The sequence below is a fragment of the Podarcis cretensis genome (genome assembly GCF_951804945.1).
Source record: "Podarcis cretensis genome assembly, chromosome: 2".
NCBI classification, from domain to species: Eukaryota; Metazoa; Chordata; class Lepidosauria; order Squamata; family Lacertidae; genus Podarcis; species Podarcis cretensis.
In genome coordinates this window covers 57364386-57386960 of record NC_137171.1, presented here as the reverse complement: position 1 = coordinate 57386960, position 22575 = coordinate 57364386, and the positions used below count along the sequence as shown (strand labels likewise).

Sequence of the window (22575 nt, the reverse complement as noted above, 5' to 3'; positions counted from 1 at the left end):
CAGGGCAGAGGTAGCAGCTATATTGGCTTCAGGAAACAAAAGTTGCCTTGATTCTTGGCCCAATAGCTATTGGTGTAGAAGTATACAAGTGTTCTAAAGACACATAATTATTTACGGTACTTATAAAAATGTAACTAATTATGAACTGTGCAGAATATTTAAATATGCAGATCTTTTAGTAAAGAACCAAAAAAAAAAAAAACCCCCAATCTTTCGACACCTCAAATTCATGGTCCACTACTGGATTACAGACAGGGTATTTATTTTATTTTTTGTAATCCTAGGCTAGTTGATTACAACAATCTGAAATCTGCGGTATCTCGGTTTTCCAATGTCTCAGAAGCCGAATATTTCAGAAGCCGAATGCCAGAAACCTGGAAGGAAATGCTTCCGTTTTCAAATGCGTCTTGGAAGTCGAACGGCTTCCGCTGAGGTTTTTTTTCCAATTTTCTCCATTGCAATTGCAGCCAGCCCTTGGTGCCTCAGTTTTCAAACATTTCGGGAGTTGAACGGTCTTCCGGAATGGATTATGTTCAAAAACCGAGGTACCACTGTACTAGACAAAGCACTTTACACACACACACACACACACACACACACACACGTAACTTATCTGTAATACAAACATTCTTGACATTTCCAAACCTGAGAATTTACTTCATTTTTCCTATGTGAGTGAAATTTCCTGATTTATAATTTTCAAAACCTTTTATATTCTGGCACCCACAGATATATAAGAGAATCCTACAGCATTAATTTCAATTAATGTATATGTCACACTGCCAGCATTTTTGGCTATAAATGTAATTAAAATATCTACAATTCACCTTGACACTTGCCTTTGCTAGAATTATGTAAGTTTAGTTTGTGAAGCTTTTGTCTCTTGTCTTAAGACTACCCCATTCTCATCTTCAAATATGACTTTTCTTAATCCTAAAGTAGGTAACCAAGGTAGTCTAAGCCAGACAAATGGTGTTAACACTGGAATGCCAATGTTATCCAAATAAAGTTTCTTCTTCTTCTTCTTCGTATTATTATTATTATTATTATTATTATTATTATTATTTTCATTTCTATACCTCTTTATATTTTTAAGAGGGACTCTGCCAGTTAAGAAGCTGCATGTATCAATTCCACACACTCTTAAGCTGCAATTTTACGTGTTACATTCATTCAGTAATACCACTGGAAGGCCCTTTCTACAATTCAACACTAACAGCTCTTACATAGATTTCCTAAGGTATATTCCAATAGTTTACCACTGTTAGATCACTCTAAATGGTTAGCTTACTACTCTCCATCGACAGATTGGTACAGAGCTGTAGTCCTACCACTTGCTAGTGTGAAACCTTGAAGTAGTGGCAATGTAAGCACTGGAAAGGAACAAAAAAGGGCAGCTGAAGCCATGCATTTCCAGTCTCATCTGACACTTCTAAACTATGCCAAATTTCAACATTAAGTTTATTTACAGTGCCAAGGAACACAACTTGCAACCGGTTTTTCCCCCTCCAAGTTTCTATTCCAAAACAGCTGGCTTCTATAAATCAAGTGCAAAAGTGAAAACTAGATTATATACTGATAAACTAATATCATTTACAGACAATTGTTGTGATGCCCTTTTAGTTGCTAACAAATAAATGGCAAAATCAAACAAGGAGCAGGCTTTGGGGATATCCTTTGATAAAAGATAAAGATGGTCTAAGCTGAATAGCTCAGTCGGTAGAGCATGAGACTCTTAATCTCAGGGTTTTGAGTTGGAGCCTCATGTTGGGCAAGAAATTCCTGTATTGCAGGGGTTGGACTAGATGATCCCCAGGATCCCTTCCAGCCCTACAATTCTGTGATTCTGCAGTGTTTGCATGTCAGGTCTGTGGAAAAGCAGACAGCTGGCAAAATGCCAAGACTGATCAAGGTGGCAAGAACAGACAGGAACAATGAGAGGACGTTTCTCAGAGTAGAGAATGCTGGGCTTACATAGACTGGGTGTGTAACCCCTGCCCCACCCAAACATTCATTCGGCAATGTTGGTTTTGCCTTAGAGCTAGGCAGAGGATGAAATGTAATGCAAGCCCAAATTTTTTTTGGGGGGGTGATCTGAGGAGACGCAATTACCCTCTGATGAAAAAGCTATGCCCTTAGGACAAGGTTTATTAATTAGATTTCACTGGCATTTAACTTCCTGACAATTCCTCTTTGCAAAACTGTTTATTCCTGCTTTGATCTTGTTAGTTTTCCTTTAATTTTGAACTGTGGAAATCCTGTTTACACTGGCACTAATAAGAATGTGAATTAAAACTGTAATGGCATGGGGCAAAAGGACAAAATGGGCCAGCTACTAGAGAGGTGGTTCTCAGTTTGAAAATTGTGAATTCCCTTTCTTTGGTCTACAGACGTGCCATTTTCTTTCCTTCTCCTCTTTCTGCTTGCGCCATGTCACAAACCTTTCACAGATAGTCTCATTCCCTTTGTTTCCAATGTTCAGAGGTGAGTGTGGAGCCCTATGTAAGCCAAAATAGGACCATGCACACACAAGAAGAAGGGGCTAGCACAGGGGTCAGCAAACTTTTTCAGCAGGGGGCTGGTCCACTGTCCTTCAGACCTTGTGTGGGGCTGGACTATATTTTCGGGGTGGGGGGGAGAATGAATTCCTATGCCCCACAAATAACCCAGAGATGCATTTTAAATAAAAGCACATTCTACTCATGTAAAAACACACGGATTCCTGGACCGTCCGCAGGCCAGATTTAGAAGACGATTGGGCCAGATCCAGCCCCTGGGCCTTAGTTTGCCTACCCATGTGTTAGCAGGCATATGGGGAAGGTAATTTTCACAATTCCACCTGTTTAAGGAAGTTTTTAATGACTGATGTTTTAATGTATTTTTAATCTTTTGTTGGAAGCTGCCCAGAGTGGTTGGGAAAGCCCAGCCAAATGGACAGGGTAGAAATAATAAATTATTATTATTATTATTATTATTATTATTATTATTATTATTATTATTATTATTCCCCAGTGCCCTAAGATAATATACTCCAAGTGATTAGGAGACCCTCTGGAGGTGTCACTGGGATCTGTATAGGTAAAGAGGAACTGGCAAAAATTTCTTTCCTTCCTTCCTTCCTTGCTTCCACCAGCAGAAGCCTCTGTTGGATTGGAGTACCTCACATTGACAGAAGAGCAACCTAGGGTCCAAGCCAGGATGTCCCCACTTTATCCCCAAATATCACAAACAGCTGATCAGTGCACAGTGGTTGCACAAAAATAAAAACTGCAACAATACCCTCAAACCCACTACAACAACTTCCCTTGCAGGGCTTTCAAATATTATTTAAAAAACAGTCAGCTAAGGATTCCAAAAAGCATATTCCAGACATGCAGCCAACACCACGCCAAAATATCCAATGTCATAAAACACAACTTTCTTCCCGTATGGTCCTGTATTTCAGACCTGACTGAGGACAATAGTAGGAAGGTACTGGTAGCTGTACGTGAATGTGCACTGCTACCAGCAGCTGAGCATGTAAGGCAATCTATTGGGTGGAAGAGGATGCATATCTCACCCTCTTTCACAAGATGCCTGAGTGGACACTGATGTGGGTGTGAGATATGACGTAACATGGTACAGCTGAGGATGAGTTAAAGGGAGGAAAGAGGTAGTATAGCATCTAGGAGCAGAGATCACTGCACATTGGAAAGGGCAGGCAAGAGAGAGAAGTCCCCTGAGATAATGTATCCATATCCTTTTCTTCAATGCTGGAAGCAGCTTTCATATCTAAGACAATGTGGGATATATATATTTTTCAATAAAAGAATCACCACGATTTATGTATTCTCTTAACTGGTTTACAATCTGTGTACAATTACCGTATTTTTCACCCCATAGGGCGCACCTAGGTGTTTTTTTTTTTGGGGGGGGGAATAAAGAAAAAAAAATCCCCCCCTAGGTGCGGGGCTGGGGCAGGGGAAGCCCGAGCTTCCTCCGACCCCAGCCCCCAGAACAGGTTGCTATCCGCAAGCTGTGGGAGAGCTGCACAACTTTGCGCAGCTCTCCCACAGCTAGCGGAGAGCTTCCCGAAGCCCGAAGCCTGGGGCGTGCTGAGCTCAGCGCGCCCCAGGCGTCAGGATGCAGGCAGCTCTCCCACAGCTTGCGGAAAGCTTCCTGAAGCCTGGAGAGCGAGAGGGGTTGGTGCGCACCGACCCCTCTCGCTCTCCAGGCTTCAGCGGAAGCCTGCATTCGCCCCATAGGACGCACACACATTTCCCCTTCATTTTTGGAGGGGAAACAGTGTGTCCTATAGGGCGAAAAATACAGTATATTTTTATGCCATATTTCCCGACTTCACTAATACGACCTGATATGTCATTTTGGTATGAAATCTATTTGGTTTTGGCACAAAATACTTCCTGGGATACTCAGCATTTGGAGGATGGCCAAGCTGATGGCAATGCAAAATGACACCTGGGGAATATTTTCTTTCTGCCTTAAGGGAAAGGGGAGCAGGTAGGCAGGGCTGAATGGCTGGAAAAAGTATCGCAACTTGGACAATTTCTGCACCAACTTGGTCATCTCCCGTGTAATGCATGAGAGGGCTCAAGAAAGGAAAGCCCAAATTCTTAGTGGAAAACTGCAAAAAGAAATCTCAGGAAGGTTTTTTTGGAAAAGGTCACAGGGAAAATTTCCTCTGCTTGTTGCATAAGCCTGCTCCCCTCCCTGTAAGGCAATAAAAAGTTTGCTGTTCTGTTACTTTAAATCCCACCCCTACTCCCAAGGAGGTCTGGAAACACTTTGGGCCGTGGATTTATTTGATTGAAAACATGTGTACAAACTGGATTTTAACATGCAATCTGCTGATGTCATTTCTTAACAGCTTAATAACATAATACAGTGCAGCTGTGGGAGCTTCCACAGCCTTTGGGCGGCTTACCTATGAGGCCTCTCTCAGTACTGGAAGTGACAGTTTTGTATGTTGTATCGCCACCTGCTTTGGAGTCCAAAACTTCAGCTTGCTCTACTGCTAAGCTGTCAAGTCCTCGCCGCTTCACTGTCCCACAGTTTGCTTCATATGCATCTGACAGAGAACTCGATGAAGCCCAGCTCTGCCGGGATTGGTCAAAGTCCATGCCCGTTTTGGATTGCCTGCTGCTGTTTGAGTGGGCGTGGGGCTGCAAGTGAATCTCTTCAGGGCAGCTACTTGATGGTTCTACTTCAGCAATGGCCCTTTCTAAGTGAGCGTGGCGGTAAGAGTTTAAGAGGTCCCAGCCTTTCTGGTTCTGGATATTTTGGAAGTTATCATGAGAACTACTGGAGCAGGAGGTCCAGCTCCCACGACCACTATCTGCTGCTTCTATCGTGATGTGTTCGTGGGAAATCTCCTCCGTGCTCATGGAAGATGGGACAGGCAGGCCTCGGATCACGGGAGGCCTGGACAGTGGCCAACTGAAATCGAAGACCACAGCATTATAAAGGCAGCATGCAAGCAATTCAATGGCAACAAATGGTGACAATATCCAGGGTTGAAGACAGTCTGTAAAATGCTTGCTCACCTCTTTGCATCTGAGCACGTTGAGCAGAACTCTTGGAAATTTTCAAGGTATGAAATTAAGTTTAGAGTCCAGTTGGTTCAAAATATGACTGCTTTTGCCTTAACCATTGGTTGTGTCTATACAGTTGTACCTTGGATGTCAAATGCCTTGGCTCCCGAATGATCAAAACCCGGAAGTGAGTGTTCCGGTTTTCGAACTATTTCGGAAGCCCAAATGTCCAGCGTGGCTTTCAAGACAATCAGAAGCCGTGCCTTGGTTTTCAAATGGTTCCGGGAGTCAAACCTACTCTCGGAACACATTCTGTTCGAGAACCAAGGTACTACTGTACTGAAGACTTACCTATGTCTTATTATATCTAATACAATGCTATGGTAGGGTTATCCAATGTGGTGCCTTACAAATATTGTTGGACTCCCAACTCTCAACAGCCCCAGCCAATATAGGTACTGGGCAAGGATGATGGGAACTATAGTCTAATAACATTTGTAGGGCACCACATTGTCTACAACTGCATTACAATGTCTTTCCATTAGCCAACAGGCTCTGCCAACCGCAAATGTTGATTTCTATGGGTGGTAGTCAACTAATTGAAATTAACGTACCTAAGTTAGTCATGATCATTAATATTAGTGTGTCTACTATGAGGAAAGTTAGTTAAATACAACCCTATGATCTCCCTTCTTTCTTTCAACATCTTATATTTTCAATCTTTATGCAATTTCTTTTAACCTATGCTGACGTGGCAAATCATGTACTGAGACCAAGTGCTATTGCATTTCAAGAAACAGTTATTAAATGAATCAGTGATTAACTGAATATTGATTAGTGAACAGCAACATTAATTGAATCTACATGGGAAGATTTTATTTTTTTTCACAAAAGAAATAAATGTTGGTAAAAGTTCTACAGACCCTGGAGGCCTTAGTTATCATTGGTATTGTCCAGCCTTGCACTGACAGAATCCATCTTCTCTTCTGAGAGCGGCAACCAGGTTTCTGACCATTATGCCTTAGGCATAAGCCTGGAAGCACATTTCCCCTTGCTTAGCAGAGCTGTTAAAGCACTGTCACGAAACACCATGGTCACGCTGTACATTTGAACACGAACACATTTTAAATGGCAAATCTTTTCAGGGCTTTCCAGGATAACATCTTTGAACATTCAGTGCCTGGTGCTATACCAGAGGCAATTTATTTAAATCCTGCAGCTTTAATGCATTTTCTAGGATGTACATTAATACACCAATTTAAAGGCCTACCAATATAGGGAAAATCATAGCCTGTTTAAAATTCTAACTTTCCCGAGCAGGGAGCATACTTTGCTCTTTCTAAAAGTGGTTTTCAGCAGGCTAATAGCACCTGTAAGCATGATTACAGCATAGGCAGTAAATGGCTTGAACAGAAAATCCTTTTGCTACTCTCTCACATGTCAATCACTTCTTACCCAGGGCAAGGTTGGCTGTATTCAGAGGACGGATGAGGGTGCTCCTTCCTTTCAACTGTTCCTACTGAATCCACAACTACGACAGCCTGAGCCAGACATCTTTCATCCTGAAGGGCTGCAGACATGGAGTCAGCAGAGCAGTTGCTCACAATGCTGGACCGTGAAGAGATCTCGCTGTGGCTGGAATCTGAAAAATTCTCCGATTTTGCAGATGGTATCAGGGCATAGCCTAAGGAGGACATGGGAAGAAAGGATTCAACTTTTTTAAAGAGTTCAGACAGCTAATTTATGACACTGCTATGGTACCGTATTTTAAAGACAAGGATGCTTTCCACCACTTCTCTCTCCTCCCTTGTATGGCTTTTTAATTGTTCATTTTACGTTACTGAGCTGCCTTTTCATTCAAAAGAAGAGAATAAAAAATCAACTGTAGAGTGGAGCAACGCTTCACTAATTACTTTGAACATTTGTCACAAGGATACAATTCGCATGCTTTCCTTCAAATGGCTATAATATACAATGAAAACAGAGCAAAAAAACCAACAACACATGGGATTTGCAGATAAGGCTTCTTTGAAAGCTAAACATAAACCAGAATGTATTTTGTATAGTTAGGTTTTTACCTCTCTCTTCAGTACACTGTATTTTATTTTATCGCTATGGCTAGTAGCTGATGCAAATAAAGATTCCTCTGATTCTGAAGCTATACATAGGAAAAGTAATTTGCCAGTCAATAGCGATCAAGAATCTGCAACAATTTCACCCAAGATACACCCGCAAACAGTTTAAAGTAATTTTATGTTCATTTGCACTAACATTTCCCACCGCCATTAATGAAATCTAAGCTGTTCATAAATCTAGATTGAAACAGGCTATAGATACTGTGTTGACGGTTTGGCTTTAATTTACTTCAGTTAGGTTACGTAGGAAAAGTATTCATTAGAATAACAGTTCCAATTTTTGTTCTACCTGTTGTTCTGAAAAAATTGATACAGGTAACTAACAGAATTGTGAAGTTGGAAGATACACCAAAGGGCCATCTAGTCCCCTGGAATGCAGGAAGCACAGCTAAACCACCCCTGACCGATGGCCATCCAACCTCTGATTAAAAACCTTCAATGAAGGAGAGTCCACCACCTTCTAAGGGAGCCTATTCTACCATCAAACAGCTCTTACTACCAGGAAGCTCTTCCTGACGTTTAGTCAGACTCTCCTTCCTTGCAACTTGAATCCATCAGTTGAGGCTGTCCCCTCCAGAGCAGCAGAAAACAAGCTGGCCCCATCTTCCATGTGACAGGTATTTGAAAGTGGCCATCATATGGTACAGCTTGATTTTTCTCTGCAGCTGCTTAACGTTTGTGATTTCAACTTTACACAGTTGGAGGCCAGCTGGTTAAAATCACACAAATTATAAGCATGGAAGGCAGAGAGCTTAAAAGCTCTCTTTGCGCAGAGCTTTCCCAGTGTGGAAAGAACTGCTTTTCTAGGACTGCAGTTGAGAGTAAGCTGGCTAGGATCGCTAAAACCTCATTCACCCCAGGCAACTGTGGCAAATCCTTAGAAGGTGAACGTGCTGGTAATTTTCTTATCTGGCAATCTGAACAAAAAAAGTACCTGGGTTTGCTGGGTTGAGAGGCAATAAAAAACCCCAGAAGCAATGGGTTCACAAATTAATTCTAAAGCCTGTGGTTTGTTGCCTCTCCAGTGAAGTAAGGGCAGAAGCAGAGGATATCAGGTACAACTGAGCAGCATCCCATTAGCACACTGTTTATTCACTTTAGGCCATAGTTTGCTTTAAACTGTGGTTTAACTTTGGTGGAGAACCGGTCAAATATGAGCTTCAAGTAGAATTTTTATACCAATATTATTGCTAAGCCTTACTGGGCTGCACTGTCCAGTCCCGTATGTTCAGTTTAATGAGCATTACATTTCAAATGGATTTTTTAAAGATAAGATTCAGATTTAACGTAATACGAGATAACACGAGCTTCAGTACAAAGATGTCTGCAAATGTAACATAAAGGCTGGCAACATTAACCCTGCCACGTGGGAATCCCTTGCAGATGACCACAGTGCCTGGAGACAAGCTGTCAAGAATTCATAGCTGTGACCAGAGGAGAAATGACCAGTGGGAGGAGCGTAGAGAGAAAAAACACCATGGTGGATCTGCAGCAGCCTTTATCTGCTCCAGCTGCAGCAAAACATGTCTTTTCTGCATCTGTCTCTATAGGCACAGCAGGAGCTACAACTGTCCAACAACTTGACCTCAACCCCAAAGGTGCAGTCCTCCATTGTCTCCCGAGACAGATGGATGCCAGCAAAACAAAAACCGATACACATTTCATGCTTGTGAACTTCCTAGGCTGTGTAATATCATGCTGATGTTCAACTCTTACTGAAACCGTAAGCCCTGGTCCACAACTTAAGCGCTATGGCACTCAGTAAGTATATCAAAAATAGTGACAAGTCAAAACCTTTATCTTAACACTGCAAAAAAGAACTTTAAGGGCATCTATCTATCTATCTATCTATCTATCTATCTATCACATTTCGTTTGCTAACTGTAGTAAGTACTGGCAGCTCTGAAAATGCCTCCATTAAGTAAACCAGGAGACTTCCAGAGTGAAGCTGTAGAATCTGATGGGCCAATCAGACATGCAATTTTCCATTTGTCAGCTAAAAAAACAAGCAAACAAACTTGTCTGCAGGCGACTCTAGACAAAACCACCATCACTTATTCAATGGTTCAGAACACATGGTTACATGGTTTCTCACTGCTCCCAATCCTTGACAGGTCTTTTCTTTTTTTTAAGTATGTTCCTGCAATGCCTTAGCACTTTTCATGTTTCTATTTTTCTCCCTTATCTTCATCGGATATGGGCTTTTAAAGTAATTTACTGGTAAAAAGAAAGTAGGAAATTGGTCTCAATATATTGCTTATGATCCAGGAAAAATAAGCGCCGAGCTTCTCTTGCTGTAGGTGGTCATATATAGAACACCCAAATTTAAAAACTAGCTTGCTGTCTTGCTTATTTGAAAGGGAAATTCTCAGAATAATATGTATGTTATCTGTGCCCTTTTTAAATTGGGGGAAGAGAGTTTGAGTAACAGTTTGGGGGTCCATTATAAGCTGCTACTAAGAGAAAGAAACATTCCTTGTGTATGTGCATATAGGCTATGCATATGCCTCTGTGATACATGGCCAAGATTTATTAATGCATTTATTTTGAAAGGAGACACTCTTTGAACTGCTCCCCATGGAAAAAAACTGTGATTACCTCTATGAATTTATACAAAACACATGGAAATAATCCCAATTAATAAGCAAGCTGGCATTTTGGGATATAATATCCAGAAACTTTGAGGTATGCACAAATTTATAAATATTTTCATTAGCAGGAAGTAACCATGTGTGATATTTTATGAGATGATATATCTAATAGCTTAAATGTAAACACATACATTTTGCCTAAAAAATAACAATTCAAAATGCATCTACTCACAACATGTTAGGGAAAATCTGTGAAACATGTTAAGTATATAGTAAAAGCAGAAACCTCTTTATCATGAAAGCAGTTGGGAAGTTAAGTTAAAACCTTTGATTACATAAAACACTCACACCTGTATTTTTTTTTTTAAGTAAAATGAAACTGTAAATCCCAAAAGGGTACAAATTACACATAACTGAATAGTAGTGCACACTGATGTGATATGAATGATAATTGTAGATTGTGGCTACACAGTTCAAAGGCTATCCCTACAAAAGGACAAATACTGAGAACTGTTGTATATTTCAAACAGGCTGAGGTTTCTCCAAAAGAAAAATGAAAAAGGTACATACAAGCTTATGCACACTTTCTTGAAATAAGTGCCATGGTCCTTATGTATAGGTCAAGCTACAAGGGCTGATTCCTATATGCAAATCATGTGTGAAGCAATTACTCCACTACGGTTCTGTTTATCTCATCCACACCACTATATGAACTGTATGAATAGTAGGAAGTGCACACAGAGCTGCTTCACACAATTTGCTTGCCATGTATGTAACTGCGTATCATGCAGCAGCCCAACTGGAAATTGCATGTCGCCATGTATGTGGCAGGGGTCTAGAAAGCAAGATAATAAAGCATATTTTAAAAAGTATTTTGCTCCAGAAAGCATGACCCGTTAGTCACTTGCTGTATTCTCATCCTCTGTACAAAGCCTGCAGAACAAGGCTTAATCCGCTATTAAGCTGAGATACAAGTCTATTTCTAGTCATTTCTCAACCATCACCAACAGAAGAGGTTGGGTGGTCTTCTAAGAAGCTCCTAAAGGGAGTGTGGTCCTTTCAGCTTTAATACTGAAAATGTACAAGTAAAAATGAATTTCTTGCTAATATCGGCTTCCATGTCTGAAAAAACTCAAAATGGTGTCACACATACTTAACATATCTGAATAAATATTTACAGTATAAATACAGATTTAAGCCTGACACAGGCAGAATGGCATGTCACATAGTCTTCCTTCTCTTGTGCCTCAGCTGTGGACATAACCACATTAGAGAGCTACTGTTTCCATGGCTACTGGCTGTATGCAACACATTACTGTCTATGTCCTTTTGTTTCTCAGCTCTATTCCTTTCCTCCTGCATGCACTTTGCATCCATGTCACGGGCGACAGCTGATCTTTCCCTGGAGATACTCCTTTCCCTGAATCTTGCAAAGGGAGAGACCATTCTTTTCCTGGGCTTATACTGAAGCTCTGCCTTGTCTCTGGCATCCTCACTTTGCCTCTTTTCAGCACTGACTGATATTTCTGCTGTCCTGCTAGTCATCTGCTGGATTTTCTTTTGCAAATAAGCCCCACCTATTCCGTAGCTGCGCTGTCCACTGTTCTTGTTGCTTGCTTCGCTTGCAAGAGATGAGGACGAGCCAGAGAGGTTGATCTGGCTGCAGTGATCGGACCTCTGGGGATTACCAGCTACAAAGAAAGGAACACGCAAAGTAAATAATACACTGGCAGTAAAAGAAACACTCTTCTTGTTTTTTAATCTACGTAATGTTACACTTGGATGCAGCACAAAAGGAAACGTAAGCTGCAGTTAAGTAAAGAGGGGGAAATGATGTGCCTGTTTAATTAGTTAGAGAACAAGTAATCTAATTTTAGCTCTGCAATGAGATGTTAACAAATACAAAACGGGGCAGAGGCCACTTTTATCAAAACAAGGTTGTTCTTAAAGAAAACAACAACCCCTGAATGCGTATCCAACAACTGAAATCAAAGGAGACAAAGCAATCCTCATGGAGTCACATGGAAGTTAATGAAAGTCGCATGCTTATGTAGAAGAATTCTAGCAGGAGTAACTTTTGGCAATCCAACAAGAATAGTCAACTATCCAAAAATAAAAATAAAAAATGACACACATGGTTCTTTGAATTACTGTATATGAACCAGCCTGGACCCTGCAACCCGGACCTGGGCCTTGTGATCATCATCTGAGGCCCCTCTTTGTTTGCCCCCTCCACAAGAGGTGTGGAGGGTGGTGACACTGAGAATGGGCCTTTTCTGTGGTGGCTCCCTGCTTGTGGAATGCTCTTCCCAGGGAGGCTCACCTGGCGCCTTTGTTACATATCTTTAGGCATCAGGCAGAAATATTCCTCTTCCTACAGGCCTTTGGCGAATCACTCTATGGCCTTTTAAATAGTATATTAAATCAACACACATAAAAACACATCGTCCTACTTATAGCGGTTACATATCTCCCCCATACCCCGTCAGAGCTTTTCCTGATCCATAAGATCAGACCTTTATGTGCGTGATCCCCTGAATTTTTGTTTTAATTATTTTATACACTTTTACATGTTTTCATACAGCTGTTCTACTTGTTTTAGGTTGCATTTATAATTACATTATTTTTATATTTTATACCAATTAAGAGATTTGTAAAATATTAAGTGGTTTATAAATGCCTTTCAATAAATAAAATATAATAATATCCAATGTTAAAAACTTTCCTGAAAGGTTTCAGGCACAATGGTCTTTTCCATGAACACATGAAGTTTCTTTTCTTTTCCCCAGTGAATATGTTATGCCTTTTGTGAACACCCAAAGTCCATCTTTTGAGTTTACTGAGGAAAGGAAAGACAGATCCTGAGAAGAAAACTAAAATATAGTTAAGCTGAGACATATTAAGACTAAACTTGTGTCTACTCCTACCTTTGCGTGGGGAGTCCTGAGGAGAAGCAGGAGGACTGGAATGCAAAGAAGATGCCATAGATATACTGTCTTCTGCTTGTTTTTTACTGTTTGTTTCCTCAGACAAACTCATTGACTTCTGAGGAGAACCTGCACCTATGAGAGCAATCACAAAACAAGACAAATGCTTATACACACAATTCAAACTGAAGGTTCCTACAAAAGCATCTTTTATGGTCCAAAGGCAACTGAACTATGACCAAAATTATTCCTGGACTCCTTTGTGAAGGTTACTTTGTTGGAAGACAACTTTTAAAAGCCAGCAATGTTCAGCAGGCCCTCAAGTTATGTTGGGAGATGTTCATATATATATATAAAACACACTGACTCATACTGTCCCCAAACCTCAAAACAGAATTTTGAATCACCCCTTTCTTGTTTACATGAATTTGATAGAAGTTGCAAGACATTTAGCAGAAACAATTCACATTCTCAGTGTCCCTTTCCATGAAATGTAGGAGATTTGGAAACATTTGGTATGGCTTAATTTGTCTTTATGGAAAATTTGACTTCTCAAATCTCTATACAAATGTTATTTAATATATTTGCATTTTTCAAGAAGTAATATTCTCAAAGGAATATACAAACTACTTATCAACCATACAATAAAATACATTTTAAAACCATAAAAATATATCTTAACAATATTTCAAAACATTATCAAAATCAGGCTAAAATTAAGGATTTTGTTTGGAAAATTTAAACATAACCAATCTGCTGCTGAAACTGTGGGGTTTTATAATCTTGTATAGTGAAATATATACTAGGATATGACTATATCAAAATGGAAATGAAACTGACGTGCTGTAAGTATAGCTTAACATTAGCCTTGCAAAACCTTCTATCTGCCCATTTTATATAGTAATTTGATTTAAGAAGTGAATCCTGTAGATAAATACTCACTAAAAGTCACATGGTCCTTTGTTGGTGCTTTTTTCCTAATGGGGTACAAGTTAACAGCTGGAACCTGAAGGACTTGACTCATTCTGTTTTGCTGATGTAGATGAACTTTTGTAGTTTGGCCAACAGATCTCAGTGGCATGGGAGACATTTCTACAGCTTTTCCACCTCGTCTTTCACTTAGATTTTTCGTCACTGACATGGTGAAAAAGAGAAGTCATTTTTTCCCCTATAATCTGTTGCAATATTAATAAAAACCACAATTAAAATGGAATGTGTATTGAAACACTAGATGGCAAGCTGGTATTTTTGTATCCATAGTGTTATCTGTAAGGATTCTTATCCACTTGTTCTTTAGAAAGGTACTCCCAGTGTTCCACTAGGTGGCACACTTAACTCATGGAATAAACTATACTACTTCAATTTATCTGAAGATGCTCATCTATGTTGTAGCCTCATCTGCTGCTACTCCTGCACCCAGCACAAAAATGGTGCAACACATTACAGCTCTGACCTGTTTTGCAAGGTGAAATCATGCAGGATTTGTGACAATTCCCCCCCCCCCAAAAAAAGCCCTTTAAAAATGGAGAGAATCTGCTTTATGAATCAGCACTAAATGTTTTTGGTAGCTAAGTGTTATGCATTTCCACTGTGTTATGCATTTCCAGAGGGCAGATTTTCTAAACAGCTAAAATAACTGTTTATATATGAAACCCTGTTCCTGATTTCATAAAGAAAGTAAGCTTCTGTTTCAATGAGGGAAACATGCTTCCGTTAAGTTCAATGAAATATGTGCATTTGGAGAGCTTTGGCGGGCACACGTGCTGCCTGCGAGTAATTTTTTTGTTGCTGCAGCCACCCTTAGGTTGGTCTGGTTGCTATGAGTCTGCCTCTCAATCCAAAGCCCTTCCTAAACGGGCTGACTGGGAAGCCAGTGATGGTGAAGTTGAAGTGGGGGATGGAATACAAAGGCTACCTCGTCTCCGTCGATGGCTACATGAACATGCAGCTTGCAAATACAGAAGAATATATTGATGGTGCATTATCTGGACACCTTGGTGAAGTTCTGATAAGGTGCAATAATGTCCTTTATATAAGGGGTGTGGAAGAAGAAGAAGAAGATGGAGAAATGAGAGAATAACTATTTTGGGGGGAAAGTTGTTGTTGTTTTTTGACTGTGCTAAGAAATTTAGTTGTCCGGTTTTGTTTGCTTGCTTTTTTTGTCAAGTTTTGTCAAGTAACATTTTTTATGGCCAAACAATAAACATTGTCACTGAAGAAAAATTTTAAAAAAAGAAAGAAATATGTGCATTTGGTACTCTCCGACAGGATATACAGCTGAAAACCTCTATTGGGAAATAACTTCATGGTGCTTGCCTTTTACCCTCTGTGCACAATTAAATCACCTCTGAAGTTAAAAAGCAAAGAGCGCATTCAAACTTTATCTTTACATTTCTGTTAATTTACTGTTGGAGAGGATACAACATTTTGAGATGAAGCACAGAAGCATTTGTATACCTATATCTCAGACTACCCATCCAAAAATTCAGAGCACTCCAGATCAGAAAACTCTCAACAGCCAAGAAGGCAAAATCCTGGCACTAAGAAACTTTAATTCAGTAAGCTAAATCCCAGCAAAAATTAGGAAGTAGAGAGAAAGGGTTGGGAGCAAACGTTGGCAGGACCCACTTGCTCTCCCAAGGATACTGTCCACAACTCTGCTGCACTTTTAGCTCTCTCAAATCTGGTAAATCCCTGGCACACCTGTGAGAAGTCACAATAGCTCCTGGCCCAGTACTGCATGTTTTGTAGTATGCACCTCTCTGATTGGGAGCTGCTGTGAATACTCGAGCCACTTGCAGCACTACTGGTCATTGATGCATGGCAGTTCATGAAATCTTCAGGGATATATCTGGGGCTGGCTAGGGTTCAGCTTATTGGGTTTTGTGCATGTTGTGGATGAAGAAGGGAGGAAGAACATCAGCACAAATAAGTTTAGTTACAGTGATGATGAAGATTACTACAAAATACTGAAACTTTCAGGACTGCTTACAGTTAAAAAAATAAAACAATTGAACAACTAATAATTGAAAAAGCAGCAGAGTCTAGGAAGATAAGCAACATAGGAATGGAACTAAAAGTACTAGAAAAAACAAGGTCTTGTGATGTTAGAAAATGTACTAGGAGAATTCCATAAACAGTGTGCCATCACTGAAAAAGGACTTTCCTGGTTACCACCCAACAAACTGCCAAAGGCAGCTGTAATTTTTACAACCACTGGGCCAGACAGAACAGTTTGTCATCCCTCTTACTGACAATTTGGGGCCAAGGCTGATGAAGAGAAACTTGCCCAAGGTCACGTAGGGAACTTTTCCAAACTGGGAAGCCTAGCGAAAAGGAAGTGGCGAGGGAATGTCAGAAGAGTCAAATATCTCCAGAAAACTTGGAGGTTATTAAAAACCACATTAATAGAAGCTTAGGTATATTTACTGCAGATTACAAAAGGTGCCAGCAAATTTCATGAGAACATTAGTGTGGTTAATGAGCATGATCAGGTGCAAGAAGGCTCCTTTCAGAAAACAAAAGTCTTCCCAAATGGTAAGAACAAAAAGGCACACAAACACCCAGACACAAAAATAATGCAAACAGGCTGAGGATTGTTTACAACAGTCTTCCCCAACCTGGTGCCCTCCAGATGTTGACTATTAATTATGATTGCTTGCCAAAATTTAGATAACCTTAATAGTGCATTATATTTTGGAGTCTGTCTTAAGACGTTCGTTATTTCCTGAATAGCATAGGTCAGAGGTCTGTTTATAAACTCTTCCTCTGCAACAACCTCTGTTAATAGTCAAGGCATTCAAAAAGTGTCAGACCATCATGGTATGTCATTCTCCTCTCTACTATTTTCTCATTTCCCAATGAAATAAGTTCTTTACTTATGTCTTTCTAACTATTTGTCTGTGATAATATTTTATCCTTTCATTTTCTTATCGCTTACACTAGGCTTACCAATGCCATTTCTTAATTCTGTAAAGTGCTAACTTGGCAAAAAAAAAAAAAATACTGCAACATAGTATGGGATTTTTTGGCAGGCTAGTGATAGGTGCATAGATTAACAACTGAAGGTCAATGGTAAGACCTATAATTTCAAATTTGTGCAAACTCAGTCAAAACTCAAATTGACAAGATGCCAAATATTCATCAAGGGTTTTGAGGTTGTTGTGCTTTTGCAGTATCTGCTTTTAAATATATATTTAGCCTGCATTAAAACTATGCTTAAGAGAAAGCCCATAGAAATGCACATAATTATGTAACCATAGAAAATTAAGTCTAAAGAATGACACAAACATTCTTCCTAACTAACACCACAGGCTGTTCAAGCTCAATTGCCTTCCTAAAAGTTTGCTTTACTTACAAGTGCTATACGCAGGTTCACACTGAAGTGACATTATCTGGAACTTTTCTTCATCCGTTTCCACATTCAGATTGGAGAGGTATTGTTTGACTTTCCTGGCCATCTGAGCGTCCTCATACAATTTTTTTGCATTTAGAAGGGAGCTGCGCCGGGCACGCTTTTTGTGTGCGCCTCCTTGAACGTCCAACATGTTTGAGTTTGTGCTGCCCTGACTTAGTGATCTGCAAGAGAAGACATCAGGTAGTTAAGCTGAAGCCGCTTTAGTAGTGAGGAACCAAAGCAACAGACACCAAAGCACAAATACTCTTCCATCAAAAGCGCATGCTGATGTCAAGTTTTAAAAAAGGAGATGAATAGTGTTAACACAACATTTGTTCTAAAGCGATTTGCAAGACTACTGAGTTAATATGTCCAGAAGAGAATTATAAAACAAAAAGTGTGCAATGATCAGGAGCCAGGAAAATTTCTACGAAAGCTCCTCCTAACAGATGTAACTAAGGCTCTTCAGACTTACACCAAAAGCCCCAATACTGTGTTTGGGACAGAAGATAAATTTCTTAACAGTTCTGAATTCGGTGTTAATGCAATTTGGTCTCAGAAGATTAGAGCATGAGCAAAATGATGGTTGAAATAGCCCTTTCTTCTCTTTCTGAGCTGTTCAAAAGCTTGCAAAATTGGAGGGGAAATGTTTGCAGTAAAACAAAAATCATAATTCCATTGTATTAATAACTTCTGGTAGCAGTACTTTGCATAGGGGTAGGTGAGCTTCATTATTTTTACCATATTCCAAAAACTGGAATATCATCTAGTATTTATCAGAAAACAGCAATGTGTTCTCTGATAAACAAGGTGAGTCTGCCAAGAGAGATTAATGTAAGACTTTGCTGGGAGCTGCTATAATTTACTATTCTGCTTCTGAAATGGGAGCAACGACGACGGCTGTGATCAAGAGATTTGTGTGTGGAAGACCCAGGCACACTGTTAGATGTTTTTCTTTATGTTTTTATTCCAGCAGTCACTCTCTGAATAGCAAACTGCATTTTGAAGCACAGCAGTTCAGTGGGGGGGAAACTGCTGGACAGGATGTGGAAACAATGTCACCCAGCTGCATGCATAAGGTGGACTCTTTGAATAGTGATCAGCGCTTGGGAGAATTGGAACCTGGGATTCTAAAGATGATTATCTCCCGTGAAGACATGTAGTCTTCAACAACAACAACTATTACAAAATCCTTCTCATCACACCTGTAACAAAATTACTACCTTTGGACAGAAACAAGCTTTACTCTCATTGAACAAAGTGCCTTAATAGTTAAATGGAAAATAAGAATGATTGTCTTTAAAAGTGTGCGCCTTTCAAACTTGAAATTTTCTCCTGTTTTATTGTGAGACAGAAATGATAATTTGTTTGTGGCCATTTAAACAATTCTACGCATTATGCACTTAAACTGTGAGAGCTCTGATTCCTTCCATAATCTGTCCCTGAGCCATCTAACAAGCAGTCACAATGATCTGGAGAACTAGACAAATACCTTCCAATTCAGTACAGAGAGCTATTGCTGCTGGGTAAGAGGCAAGTAAGAAGGGAGCTGCTGTTATTTTTTAATTATTGTCATGAAAGTGTCTGAATTTTAAAAATTATGTGTCGATAAAAGCAGCATGTTCTGTAATATCAAATAGGAAGTAATTAGAAAGAAAGTAAAGACATATTTTCAAGCTGACACAGATATAAAAACTCCATATTCATGAGACCCAGAGATCTTCTGAGGAAGATACGCAGATCTGACGTTCTTTGGCTTTACTGTTGAGTCAGTAAAGCAAAAACCAGGAGAACAAAATGGAAAATGAGAGAACTTAAGTGAGTGTTTGGGTAAATTTCCAGAGATCCCTATACTGAATAATAGAAAAGGAGAAAGATTTAAGGCCTCTGTCTCACACCGCAACAGGAACAGGAAGGGGAAAGGAAGTGATGGAAGATTTCTAGTAAACAAAGCAGGGAGAAGCTGTGAAGAGAATAAGGAAATGGATGTGAGGGAAAGAACTTGTGAAATTTCTGGTTTTATCTTGGGAAAGCTTCTGACAAGTATAATCTAGTATATCAAGTAAGAAGGAACCTGTTTTTCCAATGAAAGCTACTAAAAATTCCATGTATATTCAGGCTTCTTCCCTGTCAGGGATTTTGCAGTTTTAATAACTTTGAGAGTATGTTTCAATTTCAAGGATGATCTAATTCCAGTATATGTCTCAAAAAGTACTTTGAACTGCAGGCTAATTGTATATATTTATTCTGACCGAATGGTATTTGGTACAAAAGTACTGCTATAGCAAAACAAAGTGGACCACCTATTTTTTATGAAACAAATTTTAAACTGTTAAACAAATTAGCTCAATATTTCAACAGGGGACACAGCCAAACAGAAAATGCTTTGAAATACATAAGCTTAACAACAGAAGCAGCAAGATTTCAAACAGCAATAAACATTAGAATATGAGTTCTGAGAAGTAGAAATGATATTGAAAGAACAAGGGACACACTGAGTCAAATAATACATATAAAGGAACAACAGGTTTAGATAACACATATTCACAACAGAATGAAGACTGATCACTGATTTGTTGACATCAGAGCAGCAACAGGCTCAGAATGTTGTACAGATTTAACATGGGAAAGTTTCGTAACTATAAACATTCACAAACCACAAGATGGAAATACAAGTTATGTAACCTGGTGACTTTGGTTTGTTATACACCATGCTTTTGGTGTTTTTTTAATCTTACTAACTTAAACATTTAAGTATCCTTTTTATTAAAGCATCATATTAACTCATGTTCCTTTAATTTTCCCAAGTAAAAGTTTAAATGCAAGCTATACAAGAAGGAAATGTATTTTTGTTCTTTACTGTCATCTGAATATGGAAAATCAAGAAGAGTGTTGGCTAAACTTTGGCCCACCAGCTACTGCTGCAGAACTACAACTCCCATGATCCCTGACTATAGACAGTATTGGCTACGGCTGATGGGAGCTGAAGTCCAACAATATCTGGAGGGTCAGAGGTTTCCCACCACTGATCTAGAAGAAACATCTATTCTTTGCCCTTCCCCCATTATTAACAATTGAAATCTCAATCTTGTCCATTCCAGAAATCAAAACTGAATTTTTGGAATGTTATAAAAGGGTGAAATAATCTATTAAGGGAAATAATTTCAAGTTCTTCTCTGCAGATTCCATATCTCAGGAATATGATCTCATTTAGTTACTGTTAAGTTTCCCCCTGTTTAGTAATAAGACAATGCAAAATTACTACCAAGACAGCATAGAAAACCATACACACATAATCACTCTGATCCAGTGCTATGGTCTGGGCACAGAAGTGCCAATATACCCATATATAGCTTAACTACTTGGAATGACTTCATATTCATTTAAACAGAAGCAGTCATTAAATGTGTGATACTCTGTGTGAATAGATTGATCCTCTGGATTTAAATTAACATGGACCCCATGAAACCCCAATATCAAAATGCATGCAAAACTTTGGACTGGAGCAATTAGGTCTAACTGCCCAATAGCATGAGCCTATGCATGTGTGCACACCTAAGTAGCTTATACATGTTGGCTGAAATTTTAGGCTGCATTATAGTGATCATCTTGGTCCCTTGCATACATTCAAGGAATGACTAGCACTTCTAATAAAATATGAAAAGAAAAGACACTGTAATTCTGAAGCAGGGGCTTTTAAATTTTGCCTTAATAAGGAGACAATGATTCAAGGTTCTCCATCCAGAATTGGAGCCATGTGTTGCCAAGATGCAAGAGAACACTATTGTGTTAAGGTAGCAAACAGGCCATAATATACTCTATATTATTTATTTTATTCCAACAATTTGAAAACCACTTAATCACAGTCATCTCTAAGTGGTGTACAGGAGACCCAATACAGTAAGACTAAAAATGAGTTAAAACTATAAAATCAGAATTCAATTAAAAAGTATGCTTGGATTTTTTAAACAGTCTTTTGTGGGTGCCAGAAGTTCAATAGGTAGGTAGTGGACTTGTCTGACCTCAACTAGCAGAGGGTTTTATGAAATTGGGCCCACAGTACTGAATGCATACTTCTTGGGGATCTGAGCCACGCAGTTTGAGCCACGGGAAACCAGTAACAGTGACTCCCACAAAGACCTCCAGCAGACATGGAAGGGGTCCAGCAGACCCTGAGGCTTCCCAGTCTCAAATTGCTAAGGGCCTTGTACATTAATACAAGAACCTTGAACGTGGCCTGGTGGCATCATTATCAGTCTAGCCACAGTATCCTAGAACAGCTGGAACCTCTGGACCAAACCCAAGGGTAGCCCCACATAGAAAGCATTGCAGTAATCAAGATTTGAGATTGCCAAAGAATGAATTTGGGGTCCAATTGGACACAGTAAACATGTGGGAATATAGCAAGTAAGCCGTGTTACTTATTGAAAAGACAGAAACAAACTGAAGCTCTTCTGTTTAACCAAATCCATGCAGACAAGAAGTAGAAAGGAGAGACCATTAAGTGGATTACTCATCACAAGGATTTGGTGTTTGTAAGATTGTTCTATCAAAATGGGGATTTGGTTGCTGTGTTCTAGTCATATGAATTTAGAACAGGACTTCCGGAAGACTTGTTGGAATTCCTGTGGGTGTCAGCAGGTCCTCTTCTGCAGTTGTGATGGCTGGACTGGTTGGCAATTCAGCCTACATTGGGGTGGTTAAACTGTGGCCCTCCAGATATTAACAGACAACAGCTACCATGACCCCTAACCTTTGGTCATACCGGTTGGAGCTGATAGAAGTTGGAGTCCAGCAATATCTGGAGGAACTCAAGTTAGCCACTCCTTTCTGACACAGAGGTCTCTAGTGCCAATGAGCACTGAGTAATAACAGGATACACAACTTCTAGAGAGATTGTTTCCAGAGTTTTGGGGACTGAGCCCTCTGACAAAAGACTCTTCGCTGGAGATCCATTCCTAGTATGCAGACTGCATGGATGCCTCTAGGTGCTGA

General features: G+C 39.7%; 2 protein-coding genes across 7 annotated transcripts in view; one reads left to right on the top strand and one right to left on the bottom strand.

Annotated features, from left to right (window-relative positions):
- The window catches only part of RAPGEF6 (Rap guanine nucleotide exchange factor 6), a 138754-nt gene that overhangs the window by 7894 nt on the left and 108285 nt on the right, over positions 1-22575 (bottom strand). For all 6 annotated transcript variants that reach the window (XM_079968085.1, XM_079968089.1, XM_079968086.1 and 3 more), the window contains 6 exons: positions 17542-17762; positions 14127-14318; positions 13185-13319; positions 11835-11948; positions 6987-7215; positions 4925-5436 (listed from right to left, as the gene is read on the bottom strand). In XM_079968085.1, the coding sequence (XP_079824211.1) occupies positions 4925-5436; positions 6987-7215; positions 11835-11948; positions 13185-13319; positions 14127-14318; positions 17542-17762 (1403 nt within the window). The remainder of the gene's footprint in view (positions 1-4924; positions 5437-6986; positions 7216-11834; positions 11949-13184; positions 13320-14126; positions 14319-17541; positions 17763-22575) is intronic.
- Positions 14906-15407, top strand: LOC307211510 (small nuclear ribonucleoprotein F). The gene has a single exon (XM_079968176.1). The coding sequence runs from the start codon at positions 15004-15006 to the stop codon at positions 15262-15264; it is 261 nt and encodes an 86-aa protein (XP_079824302.1). The 5' UTR covers positions 14906-15003; the 3' UTR covers positions 15265-15407.

Bases quoted from the DNA above. Each gene is read 5' to 3' on its own strand.
- LOC307211510 (XM_079968176.1), top strand. From the start codon at position 15,004: ATGAGTCTGCCTCTCAATCCAAAGCCCTTCCTAAACGGGCTGACTGGG.